Source organism: Coturnix japonica, chromosome 1, assembly GCF_054131305.1.
Source record: "Coturnix japonica strain WE chromosome 1, WE-NBRP24, whole genome shotgun sequence".
Lineage (NCBI taxonomy): Eukaryota > Metazoa > Chordata > Aves > Galliformes > Phasianidae > Coturnix > Coturnix japonica.
This window is the reverse complement of record NC_140663.1, coordinates 141,010,538-141,032,120: the sequence shown is the minus strand read 5'-3', so window position 1 is coordinate 141,032,120 and position 21,583 is coordinate 141,010,538. Positions and strand designations below refer to the sequence as shown.

Genomic DNA, 21,583 nt, shown 5'->3' with positions numbered 1-21,583 from the left:
TCAGGCACTGGAATAGCCTGCCCAGGGAGGTGCTGGAGTTGCCATTTCTGGCAGTGTTCAAGAAGCTGCGCCAGGGGAGATTCAGGCTGGACATTAGGAAGTATTACTTCTCGGAAAGGGTAGTCAGGCATTGGAATGCACTGCCCAGGGAGGTGGTGGAGTCACCGACCACGGGAGTGTTCAAGAAACGTTTGGATGTTGTGTTGAGGAATATGATTTAGCTGAGAAGTATTGGTAATGGTTGGACTAGATGATCTTGTAGGTCTTTTCCAACCTTGATAATTCTGTGATTCTGTGAAGCGTCTGGATAGGGAGCTAGGAGATATGGTTTAGGGGTTTTCTGTAGGTATGGTAAAGGGAGGACGGTTGGACTAGATGATATTATAGGTCCTTTCCAACCTTGTGATTCTATGATTCTGTACTCTCACATCCATGCTTCTTAAATGTTTGTCCCTTCTGTAGCACTTAGTCTTGGATAGAGCTAGTTCAACAAAGAGGCAAAGGAGCAGATAACAACAGGCACAGTTTGGTTTGCATTTAGGTACAGATTTTTAGACTGACTTTTTGAATGGTATTGTAGCATGGTTGTTGGGTTGTTGTTTTTGTTTTGTTTTGTTTTGTTTTCATAAGGAAAATGTATTTGAAAGATAAATCTTGGCCACTGTCACTTAAAGTAAATGTTTGAGTGTTCTGTTATGATTCTGTGTACTACTCACTGTAGTTATTTGTCATTTTTCATGTCACCACTACAACTGACAATCCTGGATCAAAAGCAGGAGCTACATTTTCTTATAAGTCACTCCAAAATGTCAAAACACAGCACTGAAAAATGACACAGTATGAACTGTGAAGTGTGATCTTCCTTTAAAACTGAATGTGCTTAATGAATAGCAGATAATATTGTCTCCTGAAAACTGGTGGTGTGTAACTACTTTTGTTTGGGTGATCGGGGAATTAGGACCTCATGGGGAAAATCATTAAGGTCTCTGAAGGAAAACCTGAAAAATTCAGTGTTCTTCATCAGTCAGGTTGTTGACTCTTTGGATGCCATTGATAAGGATTTTTATTTTATTTTATTTTATTTTATTTTATTTTATTTTATTTTATTTTATTTTATTTTATTTTATTTTATTTTATTTTATTTTATTTTATTTTATTTTATTTTATTTTATTTTTGGTATTTAATATTTTAACTTATTTTGACCAAGGAAATGTGGAGTTTCTATTAGGGCTCAGCTTCTAGTCTTCCATTTTAAGGAGAAATGTTGTAATGGCAAAAAAAAATATTCCATTCCACTTCAAAGAAGAGGATGATATGAAACTCAGTGGGAAGAAAAAGAAATGGAAATAATGGATAATAGTTTTAATATTTTTCCTTGTTCTTGAGGCAAACTCCTCACAAAGAGAAACCAAAGGAGATAAAGATCAGCTTTCTAATACATTGAAGAACGTATATTCTCACAGATCAAGTGAGCATCATATTATTAGTTACTCAGCATACTAGACATCAGCATTGTTGGCTAAAGATATTTTAGGTTGTTCATACAACTAAATAAGAATTTTATGAGTGTGCATGTTTGTTGTTCTGTTCCTCTTGAAAACCTTTGAAAACAACAAAATTCTATACTTAGAAAAAGTTTAAGAAAAACTGAATAGTTGTTTAGAAAAGAGAACCTTGTTAATTATGCCGCTGAGGAAAAAGCTTCAGAGGAACCTGAAAATTCAGAAAAGTTGGGCTGAATGTTGGTGGAGGACCATGTGGTCGTCTCCAGATCAGCTTTCACTTGAAATTTGTATCCTGACCTACATCTAAAAATAAAGGAACCACAGACAACCCCTAGCAAATAGGAATTAATATGTTTTGGCCTTCCTAGAATAACCATGGTATGTATATTTCATAGTTCCTCTATCAGTTCTATGATATTTGTTATCAGAAAATAAATAAATAAATAAAAATTCAAGATGCTTCATATTGAGGATGAAACTGATTTCAGTTTTGTAAACTTCCTTCTGCATCCCCTTTAAAGTTAAAGACATTAAGCCAAGAACTTTTCAAGGAAACAGCCTGCACTAAACAAGATCATCTGACATATTTCTTGTGCTTTTTCTTTTCTGATGGTAAAAAAAGCTGAACTTTCAGATCTCACTCCTCCTAACAGTACTTTTTAATAGTAAAAGTTTCCAAAGCTTTCTTATGCCTTCATTTTCAAAACATGCTTCTCTGTCTTTGTAGATAATAAGAGCCCTTCTGTTGCAATGAAAAGCAGACAGCAAGTTAATCATGATGTTAACAAACGGCGGACCCTTTTGCAAGATAACAGTTGGATAAAGAAGAGACCTGAAGAGGAAAGGTAAGAAGGATCAGAAGTACATTTCTTCAGTCTTCAGGTTATCATGATAAGTAATTATTTTCTTAGAATGTCTATTTTTTCATGAATGCTATTACCAAAAATGAAATAGATTTCATAAAATAACTATTATTTACTCATCTTGATGAAATATTTATTGTGTTATGGAACATTAGCCGGTTGGACTTTCAGTGATTGATTTTTAGTAGATCTTTGAGCACTGAGTATTTAATGAGAGGTACTGAGCATCTTAGGCTTATGCTTTGCATGAAAAGTTCCACATTTCCTGTACATATGTTTCAAGATTACCATCTGACTCTTTTTCACAGGTCTAAAGACTGTAAAACTTAATAAATTACTCTAAGGAACTTAGTAAAGTCAGAATCATTTCAGATTTACTGTAATGAAAACTGGTGCTTCTATTAGAGTAGAAACTCAACCTACAGACCAGACCCTCCATGAATACATAGGAAGAGATAATTCATATTCCAAAATGTTTGGAGTGATTGAATAGGAAGCTCTGTTGTTGGTATGTCTCCAATGGCATTACATTGTTGTGAAATCTGATTGAGGACAGAAATATATATATACATTTTTCTATTTTTGGTATTAAAAATTAAACTAACCACTGTCTTTATTCTCCTTGCAGTGCTGATGAAAACTATGGAAGGGCTGTTCTTAATCAATACAAATCCCAAGATAGCCTACACAGGTACTGTAGATTATCTAAACATCTTTCTGGTGATATTGACAGAGAAAACCAAGCATCCTTCTATTATATCCTGCTTATAACAAGAGCTTTCTTTAAAGAATAATCCATTATAAATGTGACTTTAATTTCCCATTGTAAATCTGTTCTCTTTTTAAATCTGACATAATTGTTAAGCTGATGACTGCAATAGAAACAGGATTGGGTCTGTTAACACTTGAATGGTCTGAAGTTCTGTATTAGACTTTAATTCATTTCCTACATTATTTTATATGTGATGAGTTGTTTAATAAAACAGTGACAAATGTGTCTTTTTAACCTTTCTTATGGCAGTAGTGCAAATGAAAAGGAAGATCAGAAAACTGTACTTGGACGATACAGATCTGATACTAACTTGGACAGGTACAGATATTTTCCACATTTTTATTTTGTGATTCTCATATGTATAAGTAGTCTTGAATATGGAGGAATCAATGAAATGAATTACATATCATTTACTGTGTCCATGGAAAGCTGGAATAAAATGGGCTACAGTTTCCTGCGATTCTGATGAATTCTACAGTATTTGTTCCTTCATCATGAAGCAAGCCTCTAACTTTATTCTATTTTGCTTTTCTCCATATCTTTTCTATCTCCATATTAGTCTTTTTGACCTGAGAGTTCACCTTAGAGCACACCATGCACATGTACAAAATTATAGCAATGGTTTCTGGATCATTTGCCATATATTTCCTCATACTTCACAATTTGCTCTTTTGTGTACCACTGGGAATTGAGCTGTCATGTTCACAGTACTATCTATATAACTCTCAGACCTCCTTCTGAAGAAAAAAACAACTGATCTCTGAACTAGCTATTATCAGAGATCAGTTGTTTTTCTTGGCAGGCATTACTTTGCATCTAAGAAAAATGAATGTCTGCCATTTTAGAAATGTAGTATTTTAACAGATGACTTCTGAAAGCCTTGCCAGTCAGCATTTGCTTTGACTATCATGAGTTAGTGTAATTGGCAAGCAACATTCTCTGACTTCTCTTTTCCAGATAATTTCTGAACATATGGAAAACATGGGTCTTGAACAGATCTCACTTTCCACTCTGAAAAAAAATACCATTTATTCCAAAGCTTTATTTCTGACTTTTTAACCAGTTGTTTGTGCATGGAAGAACTCTATTACCACATAGCAGATCAGTTCATTTAACAGTCTTTAATGAGGAATTTTCTAGGAATCTATTTGGAAATGCAAATAGACAGTATCTACCATGTCATTCTTACCCACAAACTCCTTGACTCAAAAGCAAACTTAAGGCCTCATTTATCAGAATAGAAGCTCTGACTTTCCACTTTCTGTAGTGTTGATGAAAATTATTGTCCTGAACATCCCTATCCAGCTGGGACTTTTTTGTTTTATGATGAGATGTTAAGGATGCCTGAATTATTTTAGGTTGTAAGCTGCCTGTCTTTGTGTTCTTATAGGCGTACATATCTAAGATAAATTGTTATTAATATGCAACAGGTGACAAAAAATATAAAGAAATGGTTATATATATGAATATGCATTTCTGATAACTGATATGGAATTAAGTGAATAATCTTGGTTCTATCTTAAAATGATAAAAATGAGGAAGCAGGTAGTCAAGTAGTTTATTTTTTCTCAGTCATCATTGGTCTTCTCAGATCTGTGATATATAGTAATTTCAGGATTAATTCATACACACCCACTGCCAGAAGGCACTTCTGTGAAAATGAAACGTGTTCTGCATCTTCTCAGATTTGCAACCTGAGGCATAAAAGGGAGTGGTGATGTATTTTCTCTTAGCTTCTCTTTGTAGCTTGCAATTAAATTTGGTACTTCCGCTTCCTCTGTAGAGGATGTTTTCCACCTGGTACAATTCCCTTAATTTCTTACAAATTAGTTCTGGCAAGAATAACAATACTACAGAAATCTCAAACTTAGAATATAGCAGTTTTCAGACTAGCAATATTCCTTAGTTTCCTGTGTAAATAAAAGATTTTATTTGTTTATTTATTTATTTCCTCAAAACTAAAATGTATAACTGAAAAATGTCTTCTATGATTCTGGAATATAGAAAAAGAATCTAAAGCATTGTTCACAGCTTGACAGCTTTGAGAAGAATTGCCTTTGTATTGGAGATTTCTCAGCTGTTTACCAAGTAAAATAATTTTTGTTTAGCTGTTATAAAATGGCAATCTATCCTGTAGAAGGTGCACAGAAGTTACCAGTTTTAAGCCAAGAATTAGAATATCTTTCCAGATTTCTACTCTATAGCTCTTGTGGCTGTTACTGTAATACTCCAAGACATAGATTTTCAGAATGGGGTTCTATCTAGATGAATGTCTAGAAAAGCTAGTTTTTAAAACATCTGAATAGTCATTGAAATTCTAATTTAAAAAAAAAAAATTGAAAATACACTGCTTGAGGAGTACAGGAGTAATTAGAGGTTCTTCAGTGCATGTAGAAATACAAAAGTGAAAACATACGTACAAGCCATTTTAAGTACAGATATAATTCCCGTTTCCTGTCATCTCCGTATTCAAGGACATTGTTGTTTGATATGAGTTTATCCTAAGCCCAGCCTCAGAGGCATACAAGGCCAGGTTACAAAGGCCCTGAGCGTCCTGATCTAGTGGGTGGCATCCTTGTCCACAACATGAGGGTTGGAATTAAATGATCCCTTCCAACCCAAGCAATTGTATGATTCTATGATAACCAAGTAGTTACAAAATTGGAACATCAGTTTCGATATCAAGGACCTGGAAGAGATGTTGGGGATGTCTTGGCTGCAAGCAAAAGGGCAGATGATTTGTGAGAAATCTGTAGTTTGACTGCGGTAGATGCACATATACTGGCAAGTAGATCTATACTTCATATATCAGAGAAAAATTGTAATATTAAGACGTGAGGATAAACTACCACTCAGTAAAGGTATTAACCACTTTTTCACTTCTTGAAAATGGAGATGTCAGTACATATGTCTGTAGGTACAGATTAGCTTTCATACATGGAATGGCTCAAAAGAAAACATTTTCTCAGCTTGGAAAATAATGTAATGTGTGGAAAGTGTAAAGAAGGAAGCTGACTGCTTTATTTTAAGAACGATGAGATACTCAACGAAAGGTTTAGGTAACAGTTCAAAGAAAATAAAGAATATATGCTTTTTTGTTAAAACACAAATTAACTATGAGAGTCACCCCTGCAGGGAGGTTAGATATTTAAACTGGCTCAGAAAAACTTTAGATGGATAAATGCATCATTAACCCAGTGGTCTCTGTTGCAGACAGCACTGTGTGCAAATGGTGTATATTCTTCCATCACTGCTTATCAGAAGCAGAAAAGGTGTACAAGGAAAAGTTAACTTTATAGTTAACTTTCTTCTTTTACATTTTTCAAAACATTGCTTCATTGAGCAGCCAGATGGATGGATGGATGATAGACCCTTTAAGTCTTAGCTAGTATGGTATAATACATCACCACTTAAAGTACTTCGCTTAAATTTTGAAAATAGTAAATGAAACTCTAATGAAATGCTTCTTCGGTGAATGAATTACAACACTGATGTTTGCATTCACGGTACAGTTTGCAAGATTAGTGAGACCTCTAGTGATCTTTTGGGTAACTGTAGCTGCCAGTCACTGTTACAGCCATGATATGACATAGTTATTTGAGCAATTAATTTTAAGGGTTGAATAAAGAATAGTTTGTATCCCAATGTCCTTGGAGTATTTTCTTTAAATACAACCATCTTCCATGATAGCTGGCTGAAGGCAGTGTACAAAAGGTCTTGTACATAATACTGGGTTATAAATGTAGAAAAAATTATTTATATCTATAGTTATGTATCTATGGGATACATAACAAAAATAATTTCCATGTGTAATTAAGTTGCTGCTGAAAATATTTTTTTGCTAATTTAACCGAATATTTAAGATAAACATCTCAACTTAGTATTTGTAATTTACTTCAATTTATATTTGAGCTTTTTGGATTCTCTCTGTTCTTACTAAAGGACATAATCCTGAGCAGTCTGCTGTAGGTGGCCCTGCTCAAGGGAGGTTGGATCAAGTGACCTCTGTAGGTCTTTTGCAGCCTCGGCTCTGTGATTCTGTGATTTAATTTATGGGATAATTTGTATATAAGTATTTAAGTGTTTAAACTATGTTTCAGCTATGATAGCTACATAATGCTTTCTGTGAAAGTGAGACAGGGTTTTGGGCAGCAAATCTACAATACTTAAGAGCCTTAAAAGTCATGATTATTTCTTAGTATAATTTTAATGGCATAATAAAATCAATTTAAGCTAAAACAACATAACTTCTGTGTTAGATGGTACTCCTACAGGCTACTACTAGGCTTTATCAGGGATTATTCAATAGAAGATTTTCAAATCATATTGATCTCCAAAGCCATAAAGAAAACCATACTGCTGCATCTCTAAAGGAATGGTAAAGTGAGAGGAAATAGTATACTTTACATACTGCTTATCTGAAAAACACTCCTTTCTTTCTAGAGTTCAGTTATAATTCAAATGAATTGCTATATATTCTACTCTATTTATTCTATTCTAAAATTAATTGTTATAGCAATAAGGCTACTTAGACTATTGAGATATCAACTCACAACATTTATATTAAGTCAGCTTCTCTTCTGTGCCTTTTTTGTGGTGCTAATAAATTGCAATCTGAACACAGGACAAAGGGTTATTTTATCTTTTAATTTTATTCAGTAGTTTTAAATAAAGATCTAGAATATGTATTTTGACCAATTTCTGTTTTGTTTTTTTGGTTCTTTTTGCCTCTTCTTTTGAAACAGAATTCCAGGCGGTAATGATATCGACAAAATAAATAAGCCTCTCACTCTGAATAATAAGCAAAACAATAGGTAAGTGTTTTGGAAATGTTACCATCTAAGCACTGTATATCAGGTATTATCACCTAAGTTACTTATATAGATAGCTAGAATGTATAAAGAAAAAATTAGTATGGTATATGACTTAACGCTAAGTTTCATTTCACCATTTGACAACTGGAATACAGCCATCTATGCCTAGGTTACCACGGACTCTTTAGCAAGGGGGTTGGACTCGATGATCCCTTGAGGTTTTTATCCTTGTTTTCTCATTTAAAATGATATGCTTATTGAAGATGAATTAGTAAGTGAATTAATCAAGTATATTTTCTTAACAGACAATCTTGGACTCCTAATGCATCATCTGCAAACACTCCTGTCACTTCTCCAATCAAGAAAAAAAGGTATTAATTGCCAACATAGTTTGACTGACAGAGGACACATAGCACTGTATTAAACCTCAGTTAATAATTGTATCAAAAAACACTATCAATTTTCTCCCCTACCAAACTCAAACTTCAAGAATTCTCTGCTTTTTTTTTGCTTTTTTTTTTTTTTTTTCCCTGAGAGTACTGTGTTTCAAGATTGTTTGTACTACCAATTTAAGCTCTGTGGATACAATAATAGATGCTAATTCTTCACTACAGCCCCTAACTCAGCAAAACTATGTCTTTTCACTTGTGCATCCAAGACTGTTCATAATTTCTGTCTGTGATTTACTCTCCCATATTCCATGTGCAAACAATATGATCAGTAGTATTATAAAAGTAGAAATTGTTGCTTGTTTGCCTTGCAAACAACTGCTTTAGCAATAAGTTTCAAGAAAAGAAGTGAAGCATCAGCTGAAAGTTCTTATAATACTCAAAAGACATTTAATAAAAGCTCAAACGTGTTTCTTGAGTTGGTATTCATACCTTTATTTGATTTGTACATTCTACTTTGTTGTGTTTTCAGAGGATGATCCACTTATTTTTATCATTCAAACTGTAGAAAAGACAATGTGGAGTCAGAAAATAATGATCAAATTTATTGTGTTATTTCCAATTCCATTCAATTGTCTGGATTTAAGAAAAAATGGTCTAAAAAGTATAATTATGCAGTTTTTTTCCAAAATATTAGTAGTTTAAAACAATTACAGACATTCCTACACCATTTCTGAGATTCTAATATTCTTTTGAAAAGAAACAGACTCAAGCTGCTGTTCAATCCTATAACATATACTAATACTCAAGCATTTATTTGTTAACACTGGCAGACAATCTTGGATGCCTCCCCCAGTTTCAAGTAATAAGACCGTGACAGAAACAGTGGAACTCAAACGGTAAGTACTAATGATCATTAGTTACTTTCTTTTGTAATTTTTTTCTGGAGCTGATTTCGCATGTAAGCCTACAGGGCTAAGTAAGAGGGTATGGGCAGAAAAAGCATCTCATGTCTAAATACTTGTTTGGGTTCTAATCAGCTTTATGACTGACTGAGGTGTGAGTATGTGAAGTGTCAAAGACTTGAGGTTGTGTAGTTGCTCCTAAATTCTTCTACGATGTATGTATGTTTTCTGTGTGATTTTACTTCAGAATAGAATATAGAATTACTAGTCATATGGACAGGAATCTTTTAATGCCTCTTCGTCAGACAGACAGGGGTTGCCTGACCAATCTGGTGGTCTTCTATGGTGGGATGATGACAAAGGAAGGGCAAATGACATCTTCTAACTGGACTTGTGCGAGGCCTATGACATGATCTCACACCTCTAAAGTGAAGAGATTAAGTTGAAGGGTGGATAGAGATTGTTCAGATGGTCCAGCCAGAGGGTTGTGTTCAGTGATGTTTCAAGAATAGCAAGAGTTCATGAAAGTTTCATCAAGAACAGGCCTGTGTTTCAGTCATCTCTGTCTGATGAGGGGAGAGAAGTAATTGGATAATTAGTGACAAGAAGGACAGGAATCTCAGTATTTTACTGGAAGCTGGGCAGGTGTCATATAAGGATGCATTCCTTGCTTTCAGAATTACCATGATCATACCATGATCATAGTGAGATACTGAAATTAAGTCAGATAAATTCATTGCAGCTGACAAATTAAAATATCTGTTAAGCACTGGCTTTCCAGTGGTTGGTGAGTGACTGAATTCTGGCCAAATCCTCTAAATTCTTCTTCACGGGGCAGCTTTCAATGAGCTCTTCTCTCAGTCTGCATGCGTATCTAACATTGCCCTGGCCTAAGTGCAATGCACTGCGCTTGGTCTTGTTGAACCTTGTTAGGTTCATGTGGTCCCACATTTCAAGCCTGTCCTGACATCTCTCCTGTCATCTCAACTGCACCGCTTAGCTTGGTGTCATCAGCAGACTTGCTGAAGGTACCCCCAACCCCGCTGTCTGTGTCACTGATAAAGATGTTGAAAAGCACTGGTTCCAAGATGGACTACCTCGAAGACACCACGTTTCACCATCTTACAGTCTTATCAAGCATACTTAGTTAAACAGTGATGGGCATTAAATTTGTTTATCTTTGAAAAGTGCTTTGAGGATGGGTAAGCTATTTGAAATTGTGAAAATTACTGTAACTAATAATAGCCAAAGGAGAGCCTTTTATTTGCTTATGAATTTCAGAAAATAAAGTGTGATGTGTATATGCTAATAACCACCGTTTTAAAAGGTCACTATCAGTCTTAGGATAGTTTGCTGGAGCAAATGGGAGTGGTCTATGCTCTGCTGTGTTTACAACTTCAGGAAAGCAGTTCAGCAATGGAGGATTATTTTTTCTATAGAGTTGATAATCTTTTCTGATTCTGAGACCCAATTTTAGTTTTCTGTATTAAAGCATGACACATGAGCTTTTATAGTGCTTAAAATGCTTAAAAAATTAAGCTAAGAATATAAGCAGCTGACTGTAATTGAGTTTTCTGGGCTGTGAATTGTGTGCTGTAAACAAAACACTATTGATCTGTGATTTACTGGAGAATATTAACTGAAGATAGTGCCTTAGTAACATACGAAGAATATGATTAGACTTATGTCGTAATAGTACTTGGGTTAAATGCATTATGTGCTACATTAAGAAACAAACGAAAGTATATTCTTGAAAGAAGAAAAGTAAAATTAATTGCTAATTGTTGACCTAAAAACTTGCAAATTGCTTCAATATTAACATTATATGGAATGTTTTTACTATCTTTCCCAGTGCGACTTCATCAGAAAATTTGAACGATCCAACAAGGTATGTCTTGTTTATCTTGCTTCCTAGTAAGTCTGGAAATGCAACACACCCCTATGCACAAACATTATGATCTTATACTTATTCATATAGCATATTGTAGCATATTGTAATACAGTTATTTATTTCGAGAGTTTCCTCCATAGTCAAGATCCTAGAATTGAGTGAAGAAGACATCCTTCCTTGCAGAAAGATAGTCATGTTTACATAGTTTAAAACACTTATTTGGATATTTACTCAAAATTAAAAAAACTGTAGCTGCATAAAAATATTTAAAATTGCATCAAAAATTTAATTTCACAATTATATATGTAGTTAATGAGACTGTTTATGCTAAGCTGATGTTTTAAAGACTGAAAAAGAGAGTGAGCGAGCAAAGTAAAGGAGAAAATGATGAATGAAAAAGCTATATAAATTCAGAGTTTTGTAATAGAAGGCATTAACGGACAATGATTTATTGTAAAGTCTCCCTAAACATGAGTGTTTTCAAAAGTTGCTCCAATTTCAGAAAGTGAATTTATTAAATAAATTCATTAATGAAATGTGCATTTCACATGGCCTAATGTAGGAAAAGATTACTTAACCAGCCTGTAATTTTGTGGCTTACGAAGAAGGGAGCTGCAAAACCTGTCATAATTTAATTACAATCTTAATAGAAAGACTGTCCACAGAAGCATGGACTCTAACTTCCAATTGTATCTTTCACCTTCTCCCATCATTTCAGAATGTTCTAAAAGTGACAATTCTGACTGATCCTGTCAGAAATAAGTAAATATATCTACAATGATAACTAATATAAGTGATAAATTGTGTAACCTGTTTCCAAATATCATATGCATTAAGTATGTTTTCACCAATTGTTTTACAGTGATGCTTTTTCATCAGAACAAGTCATCCCTCAAAAATCAAAGACTTACATAGATGATCAAGCTACAGCAAGGTAACAGAAACTGACAACATTAAAATAATGTTATAGTATGTGATAAATGTCATTTTATGTACTCCTATTTTTCACTTCCATATTTGATAGCTTTCTGGGACATGATGTGTGATAAATGCAGCATTTCTGTACTGCTAACCATTATCCTGGAAGTATGAACTTTGAGTCCCACCTCACTGACTTGCTAAGTTATTTCAGACATCTTCATTTTTAATTCTTTCAGCAAATTTAGCTTGCATCACAATGGGCAGTATATAGATAGACGCTGTAAAAAAAGAAAAGGTAGAGGCAGATGTATTGCAGTAGTATGGCTTGTATAGTATATTTTCTTGGGGCTTCAAGAAATTGTGGGAGCAGGAGTGTCTTCACACTGCTATGTAAATAAAAAGTCCCAACTTTGAAATTTTAAATAGGAAAAAATAACACATATCATGACAAATTAGTATGTTTATACAGATGCATTTCTTCTTGTGGTAAGTTAGCTGGCATATGTAGTAATGCATCTTAGAAATGTGTCAGTGTAAAGAATACCATGAAAACGATGGGTGAAAAAAACAGAAATGTTGTTTTACTGAAATTCCAGTGAACTGTAAGAATCTCTACTAACAGAGATGGCATATTTTTTCAAAAAAATCAGTGATACTCAGGGGTGGTGGTTTTACACTGATAGGAGCTAATCTCCACCATGCCACTTGCTTGCTCCTCCCCCTCCAAAGAACAGAGAAAATACAATAGAAAACAAAATAGCTCATGGGTTGAGATATTTTGGGTCAAAATATTCAAACAGAATAAAATGCCTGAATATGAAACAAAAAAGTGAATGAATTAGATTTCTAGATGTGCACCAAGAATTATGATAGCTTTTAACAGTGAATACTAAATTGCCCAGATACTAATTTAGCTAATTCAATTTGTTTGATTCACTGTGTGTAGTTCTGAGGTCTGCAATCACAGTTCATTCTATTTTGAATTTTGTTCCTGCCCCTCAGTATGTAAAATCAGTACAGAATAGTTAAGGATAACATGCAAAAAACATGTGACAGTGTAATTCCTTGGAAAAAACAGTGCTTTAGAGAAACATTTTCCTGTCAAGAAGTGTGAGAGATCTTAAAGAATTAAATACCCCACTGTATTAATGAGGGAATTCATAGCCATTCTTTACTCCTGAAGGCGTGTAAAAGCCTTATTTAATCCCCAGCCTCAATCAGTCCGCATCCATAGTCCCCGGTGGCTCTCATTACCATCTTGAGCTTTGTATTCTAGTCCCTCCATTGGCAGAGAGCTGGAGAAATGTTTGACTGATCTACAAATTACTATGGTAACCTCACACTAAGTACATCTATATGTGTCACTATATAAACTATAAGTAGGCTGCAATGTTTGTGGGCAAAATTCTGCTCTCTTTCCTCCTGCAATAATTCCTTTACATTCAGCTGATGATTTAGATGTCAACCATCTGCTACTCATGTGTCAATTTCACAAAACTACAATTTTTTGCTGAATTTATACTAACCAAATATGCATTAAGCAGCTGTCAGCAGAAGCTCCTTTCTTCCTCTGAAGATGACATATCCATACTATGCTTTTGTCAAAAACGCTTGCGCCACACAGAAATAAATGGCAACATTAACAGTATTTCTAGTAACATTGATGTGTATAAGAAGTAATCATCATTTAATTTCACATATTTTTATTCAAAATGCAAAAATTTTCAGGTCATGCTTTTTGAAGGTGTACTTAATTATTTGTCTTTTGTCAAGGATTCTGATATGGATGTTAATGGCATAATGGATTAATTTCAGTATAAAATAAAGAAAATATGCTAAGTGGTTTTCTATCAAACATCATTAGTGGCATAAAGAAAATCTTTTGAAAGGACTTTCATTTCATTATATGTTCTTGCGTTTCAATAGAAGGCGAAAACATTAATTTACCTTCTAGTGATAGGGACCTTCTGCCTGCTCTTTCTGACAGATTTGCAACTTTTCTGTTGTTGATACAAATGATCTGCCGTTGCAGAGCTTCAGGGCAGAGATCCAAGCCCCTTATTCCTAACTGGAATGATAATATAGCATTTGCAAGGGTATGCATATTCTCCAAGCTAAACTGAATAAGTTGGTGTCCTTTCTTCAGTGATCTTTCCCGGTCTACCTTCTACAAAACATTCTGGTCAGTGGATTCTTCCTCTGTATTTTACTATGAAATCCTCTAAGCTAAGCATTATGCCTGTTTGGCACTGTTTAAATTGGCATTTACAGTTGACTGCAGAGCTCTTCTGTTCCATCATCCTCTGCTGTTAGTCTGAATGAGGACTCCTGGCACTGGTTAGTGAGCACAGTGGTGTGGAAGGAAATGCAGCCTGCCTCAGAATAGACGTCACTTTCTTCTCAAAGAACTTCTTTATTCTTTTTCATTTATACATGAAAAAAAGTCTGATATAAGGGTAGTAAAGCAGCCATGCATGGCAGATCAAAATTCAGACAGGCCCATGGTGTTAAGCTTTATTCAGTGAGGTGCCTGACATACTTAATATATGCTTGACCAACTCCCTTAGTTCACACTTGGAAGGTCCAGCTGGCAGCCATTTGTTTTTGTAACCTTAAACTGTCTTCTGTGCTGAAACTACTAGGTCAGAAATTCCCTGAATGTTTTAGACAGAGTTTATTAGCATGGCCTTTACGTATTCGGTCTTGGTAGAGGAAAAAACTGTGGATCAGATGCTTTGTAGGAGGTCGACTGGGAAATATCACTGGAGAAAGGGTAACAGATAAAACTTGTTTTGTATCACATCTAGAAAAGTTAGTGCTGACTAGAGATGGCAGCTACTTGATTAACTGATTCCTAATTTTGTCACAATGGCTATCCAGATCAAAGGAATTTACTTCTTGCATTGTATGGCTCACCATGACGTGTAGCAATTCATCAAAGGAGCCAAAACTCAGAATGGTGTTTTATTAAGTTTCATGGGCAGCTCAACCATATCCAACAATCAGTAAGTCTTCCGAAATTCCGAAATTCATACGGTAATTCTACTGTCTTGTCCATAAAACATGGCCTACAATGATGAAGACTTGCATACTATGTGAGCTGTTTGTGCATCAGCGAAGAGGTATTCTAGGTAATAAGACAAATATTTCAGGAATTAGAGAACATCTGAACCTAGAAATGGACTAATTGAGACTTACATTGGCTAATTCCCTACTCACTGAATAAGTAGGGAATTGCTATCACATACTTTTCTGCCTTGTTGTCAGGATGCGTCTTTCAAGAGTATGGCCAGTATCTGGCCAGTTTGTCTTCTCATTCTCCCACTTGCATCCAGGATCAACTTAAGTTTGGCCTCAACATAATGACACAGTAATGTGGTCAGACATTTTAAGATCTATTTTTAGATACATTTTTAGATTATTGTTTACTGACTTCCAAATTTGCAAATGCAAACATTATGAATGTTTTCATTGCTTTCAGCAATCGATGACATGCTAAAGCTCTTTTTGTAGGCATGGCTTATATCTTTCCTTTTTCACCGTTGTTCAGATTTTTGTCTATATGCTTTCAAGACAATCAAAAAACAAACAAAAACCCAAAACCAAAACTATTAGCTGTGCTTGAATTTGTGGATAGGATTCATTTTCCTTTTCCTTCTTTGATGGTGATCTGACACATCACCAATCAAACTAGAATTACAGAACTATTACACACTGAAATAAGTGAGATTCATAAACATATCTGACAAAGCAGAACTAAAAAATATTAGAGCTTTATCTCATGTGAACTGAGTTAGAATTCAAATGCAGGGTGGAAGTCAAAGCAAAATGTAGATAACTCAATTTCTGAATTTGTGATACAGAGCATAAAAGAAAAAATAATAATTTGTGGTTACATTATACATCAGTTTCACTACCTTTAAAGTTTACTCACTTGATATGTCTGCAGGTTTTTAATGCATTAAATCTATAAAGACATTCAATAGACATTCAATAGCTAACATTAGCAGAATGAAATAGCCCCAAATAAAAATTTTTTGTGCAGATGAAAAAAACTTTTGTTTATATTGATTTGGGGTCAGATACATGACACTTTTGAAAACTGGCTAATTTCTGGAGAGCTTTTTATCTGAATGATTTCCTTTTTAGTTTGTGTCTGAGAATCACAAAGGCTGAAGATATGGCAATAGATGGTAAAATAAGCAATAATTTTTGCATTCAGCCCGATGTGGCAGCAATTTTTTAAATGTACTTATCTTCATTGCCATACTTTTTTTTTTTTTACTTTTTTTTTTTTACTTTTTTTACTTTTTTTCCCCCCCTGCTGGATTCTCTTCATTAGTTATCCCATCTCTAATCCAATTTTGCACAAGGAGCTAGAGGCTTTGGTTTTACATTGTCATCTATATCCTAAGAAACTGCTGACAAAGTTAAGAAGAATGTATTACATTCAGCCAAATTTGGACACTGATTCGTTTTTCAAATATTATATCTGAAACGGGAAATATTTCTCCACAATGGCTTTTCATTCAGTGAAATTTTATGATATTAAAAGAACTTATTTAATAAATGAGTCTATAGGTTGGTCTTTTCCCCACTTTAATACTCTTGACATATCTTTTACAAATATTAGTAAATGTAATATTGGGTTATGTGATTTTATCTGCACTTACTGCCACTGTTCTATAATAAAAGTAAATGTAGTTTTACTAAGGGCCAATACCTAATCAGTTAAATTCTGATTGACCTGCCGTTTGCCCTATTCTACATTTTATCCTTTTGTAAGTAATAACTTCAGTGACTAGTAACCTGAGCTGTATTGGAACCAATAGCCTGCAGTTACACTCTCCTGTGACTTCTGCTTTGCTCTTCCCAGCCACCATAAAGCAAGGAATCTGCAAGATGTCAGCCCTGATTACTTTCCGCAGTCCTTGTCAAGCTGCTGTTTCATGAAGTTGAAAGTTAGTGAAAACTTAACATTGCAGTAAATTGCGATCTTCTGAGGGTCATGTTCTGTACATGTTTTGTTCCATAGGAGCCATAAACTATAGATGAACAGGTCAGTCAGCATGTGCTTTTGTGTTGAAAGCTGCAGCTGCGACTGTCTCCATCCCCTCTCTAGGACTTTTCAGTGTTACCCTTCTGTAAATCAGGCTTGTTGTCAGGGTATGTGCATACAACTTAGACATTACTTTTGTTAAAATCCCTTTGAACATCAAGTCTTCCTCGCAAGTCCGTCAGTGTATTCTAATACACCAAGTATTGAATATAATGTGTGAAGAAGTAAAGAATGCTGCCATCTGCAAAGTCATGACAGTTTGAAGTCTACAGAATGGAACAAACTCAGCATTAGGGTTTTATATGGTCAGTAGACATCTTTCTACGCCAATGGTATCCTGGGGTGCATTAAAAAGAGCGTAAAGGGAGGTGATCTTCCCCCTCTACTCTGCCCTGGTGAGGCCACGTTTAGAATACTGTGACCAGTTATGAACTCCCCAGTTCAAAAAAGACAGGGATCTCCTAGAAGTAGTCCAGCAGAGGACCCCGAAGATAATAAAGGGTCTGGAGCATCTCCCATGTGAGGAAAGGCTGAGTGACCTGGGTCTGTCCATCATGGGGAAAAGAAGACTGAAGGGGAATCTAATAAGTGTTTATAAATATCTAAAGGGAAGAGTGGGAGCCAAATGGATGAGGCCGGGCTCTTCTTGGTGATGTGTAGTGATAGGAGTAATGGCCTAAAACTCCTAAAACTTGTACATAGGCAGTTCCATACTAACATGCAGAAGAACTTTATGGCAAGGGTGATGGAGCACTGGAACAGATTGGTTGGAAAGGTTGTAGAGTCTCTTTCTCTGTATATTCAAGACCCTTCTGAATGCCTATGTGTGCAACTTATTGTAGGGAACTTGCTTTCGCAGGGGGGATTGGACTCACTGATCTATTGAGAGCCCTTCCAACCCCTGCAATTCTGTTTAAAAAAAAGAATGCCCAGGAAATATTGGGAAAAAAAAATTGAAAAAAAAAATAAAAATTGAAAGCTGCAAAAAAAAAGGAATACAATATTTTATATATGTACCTTGAGTGAAAATGTCAAGTGTATCTGTTTAACTGAGCTAAGTTTTAGAAAAAGCCATTTGGAATGTAGTTCCTTTGCTGAAAATCAAATACTGAAAATCGGCTAGAGAAGCATAGTATCCTGCAGGGACCAAATTTGGTACTATTGCAGTCTTCCTATTGTTCCACTCTGTGAAAGTCAGCAGAAATAAGCAGAAAGACTACTGACAACCTTTTGAGTAAACTGCATTTAAAGCCATGACGGTGTACTGAATGAGATGGAGCTCCAAAACTACTCCTTTCTGTGTTTTGGGTTAATATGCAGCACTGAGGCTGATAAATAAATGAGCGTTGTATAGCATACGCAACATTTTTGTATATACACATATAATTGATGTAGCTGCAGATGCAAAACTTCAGTAGGCTTTACAGAAGACTTGAGATGCATATTTTAAACACTTCTAAGGAGTTCAAGAGATGGAGGATGCAGAAGACTCCAGATCCTGAAGAAAAACTATGAAAGCTGTGAAATCTGTGAAAATCTGCAAAACTGTACTAAGCGGATTCTCTATTTGTTAATAACAGAAATGGACTTCTAACTAATTGGCAGTTAACTCTCCTTACATATTGAGCTTCTTTTATTTCATTGCTAAAGAAGTTAATATCTTGATAATCTCACTGAAGTGACTCTCAAAGCTGACAAACTTGATCTAGAAAAAATCTGAAAGGGCTGTCTTTACGTTTCATTCAGATTCTGTTTCATGGCAGAACTGTACAGAATGAAATCTCATATGGAATATAGTTGACTACCAAGTTATCAATAGTGGAGTGCTGTCACAGTATCATAAGCATCATTCTTTCCCAAATTGCCAACTTAAGAAAATGATTTTTCATTATTTTTTTTCAGTCAATTATTCATTGTAATGAGTTAAGTTTACTAGATGGTAATTTATTGGTAAAGTTGCTGTAAGCTTTCAGGAGTTTTCAGTTGGAAAATGGATTTTTCATGGAAGTGAGGTATCTTGCAGAAACATATCGACACTGGTTAATTCTTATGAAAATAGATAAGAGCATTCAAGCAACACCCCATTTTTGGATTTGGTACTATTAAACATTCCAACTGACTGAATTGGCCAGAAAGAGTTAGTACATAATTGTTACTTTTTTAAGTTAGAAATTATTCATGCAGGTGTCAGAAATATTTGGCTGATTTTATTTCTGGTAAAGATACTTGCTATGTCTTAGCAAGTTAAAGGACAGATACTTTCTGAAGCTGCCTGTGATTGCTGAGTCTATGAATTTATCTGAATTACAAAAGTGATGTATGGTTTGAACTTCTAATCAGCTTAATTTGAACTTTCATTAAGAATGTGTGAATTGCAATTTCATTTTAAGTAATGTACATTGGCTAATTGGTAGCTGGATATATAAATTTTGTTTTTTATATATATATATATTTTTTTTGTTGTTGTTCTGCCTATGAAGCAATCAAGAACTTAATGACCCCATCAAAGTGAATCCACAGTCTTTCACAAGCAACAAGGAGTAAGTCTTCAAAGCTTTTCAGACCCTGCTTTTCTAAGGCTAGTTTGTAATAATGTGAATGTCAGGAATGTTGCAAATCTCTAAAATTTTTCTAGATTAATAAGTAGGATTCTTTATACAGAATGACATAAACATGAATATAAAAATTCAGATGAATTAATTGATATATGCACTGTTGGCTGAGCAAATGTTATCTATGGCAAGCTTCCATACATAACCAATATGCTTTCTCAATAATCCATAACAGAAATATATTAATATAGTTAGGGAAGGTGCACTGAACAAAATATTGTATAACTCGCGGATGATAAGTTTTGCCCCAACAGCATGTAACAAAGCATTTCAGTCAGCCAAGGGAAGTGAGCCATGAAGAGCAGCTTGAACTTACAATTTTGGACTGCATGTCAGATCACTTTGTTTCAGGCCAAATTTCTTGTAGTTTATAATCAGTCTTTCTGCATGTAGAGAGGAACTGCCCTGTGGTACACTAGAAGAGTTATATATTGTACTGTGTTCGTAAGTGCTGCATAGCATTTTTCACATCTTACACTAGAACTGTGTGATAACTTCAAGAAGCAGCACACAGATGTTGCCAAGATGTGATCATCCATTTTATAGTAGACAATCTTGTTTATATGCATGAATACATATAAATTTGTGTACAGTTTAGTACTAAACTGTAGGTTGAATATGACTTTTATTTTTTGCAAATTTTAATTTACAGGGAATGTATTAGGAAAGTGTCCAAGACTTTGAAGTACTGCTTAATTCTGAGAGACATCCAAAGTTCTAAGATCAATAAGTCCATTCTGGATTAAAGTGTCCAACGCAGTTATCAGCTTCAATGAGCTACCTTACTTTTTGCTTTTTCTCTCTTCTTCTATCTAAAAAGAATTAGAATTCACTGCAATAGTTAAATTGCTTTTCATAGGTCATTGTTTCCTCTAGTTAAACAAACTAATATAAAGCCAGTTTAAAGAAATTAAATTTTAATTAAAATGTAAAAATTGAAAGGAAAAGGTGACACCTAGTTTAATTACACTTCTTTATATGTTTATTTGTTTTTTTACACTTTACCTCTTTCCAGCTAGAGGGAATATTGCAACAGTTGTATTTGTTTGTTGTTTCAGAGTGAAAGACTTTGAGGATTTAACTGAAATAAATGCTGCTGCTCAGAAAAATAAGAGGCAAGACTGTCATCTTTCCCTTACATACTCCTAAAAATTCTTTGGTTTAATGATGATACTAATAGGTTCTTTCCCGTAAAGTTAATGATGGAAGTCAAAATTAGTACTTGAGTTTGAGCTAATTACTTAAAATTCCTCACTAAATATAGTATGGCAAATATAAATAATTCAGTGTGGAGGAGACTTAGTTCATGATTTTATCTTATTTGAACTTAAACAGTCAGTTACCATCTTCTTTAATTACAGACTACTTAATATGAAATAATGTTATCAAATCAACTATTTCACAGCATCTGAGTTAGTAGTTACTAGTATAGATGTGGTCATACAGTCCTAGAGAATATACCGAGACCTAAACTATAGTAAGACAAAACTGGGCTGGATATAACTACAAAGCAAATAACACATTTTTGCAACCATCGTACTGGTGCCTGTACTAAGTAAAATCATATTTCCAAGCTGAAATGGCATAATTATAGCCTACTTAGAAGATGTAAATAGACTCTTCAGCTGTAGCATGGCAAGATGATGAGATGCAAGGGTCATAAATTTAAATAAGAGATTCAGACATTATATAAGGAGGAGTCCAGCAGTGGAGAAGGTTGGGTAAAGAGGCTGTGCTACTTCCATCCTTGGAGGTTTTCAGGAGTCAATTGCAAAAAGTCCTGAGCAAGCTGGTCAGACCTCAGAGGTTTAGAGACCTCCCAAGGACCCTTCCAACCTGACTTATCATACA

General features: G+C 34.7%; 1 protein-coding gene across 7 annotated transcripts in view; it reads left to right on the top strand.

The window, feature by feature from the left end:
• Window positions 1–21,583, top strand: part of SCEL (sciellin) — a 47,638-nt gene that overhangs the window by 10,433 nt on the left and 15,622 nt on the right. For 2 of the 7 annotated variants that reach the window (XM_015851599.3, XM_015851598.3), the window contains exons 3-12: window positions 2,234–2,351; window positions 2,998–3,060; window positions 3,391–3,459; window positions 7,887–7,955; window positions 8,261–8,326; window positions 9,178–9,243; window positions 11,102–11,137; window positions 12,003–12,074; window positions 19,601–19,660; window positions 20,791–20,847. In XM_015851599.3, coding sequence (XP_015707085.2) covers window positions 2,234–2,351; window positions 2,998–3,060; window positions 3,391–3,459; window positions 7,887–7,955; window positions 8,261–8,326; window positions 9,178–9,243; window positions 11,102–11,137; window positions 12,003–12,074; window positions 19,601–19,660; window positions 20,791–20,847 — 676 coding nt within the window. The remainder of the gene's footprint in view (window positions 1–2,233; window positions 2,352–2,997; window positions 3,061–3,390; window positions 3,460–7,886; window positions 7,956–8,260; window positions 8,327–9,177; window positions 9,244–11,101; window positions 11,138–12,002; window positions 12,075–19,600; window positions 19,661–20,790; window positions 20,848–21,583) is intronic. The other 5 variants (XM_085553395.1, XM_015851601.3, XM_085553408.1 and 2 more) reach the window with 3 other exon arrangements.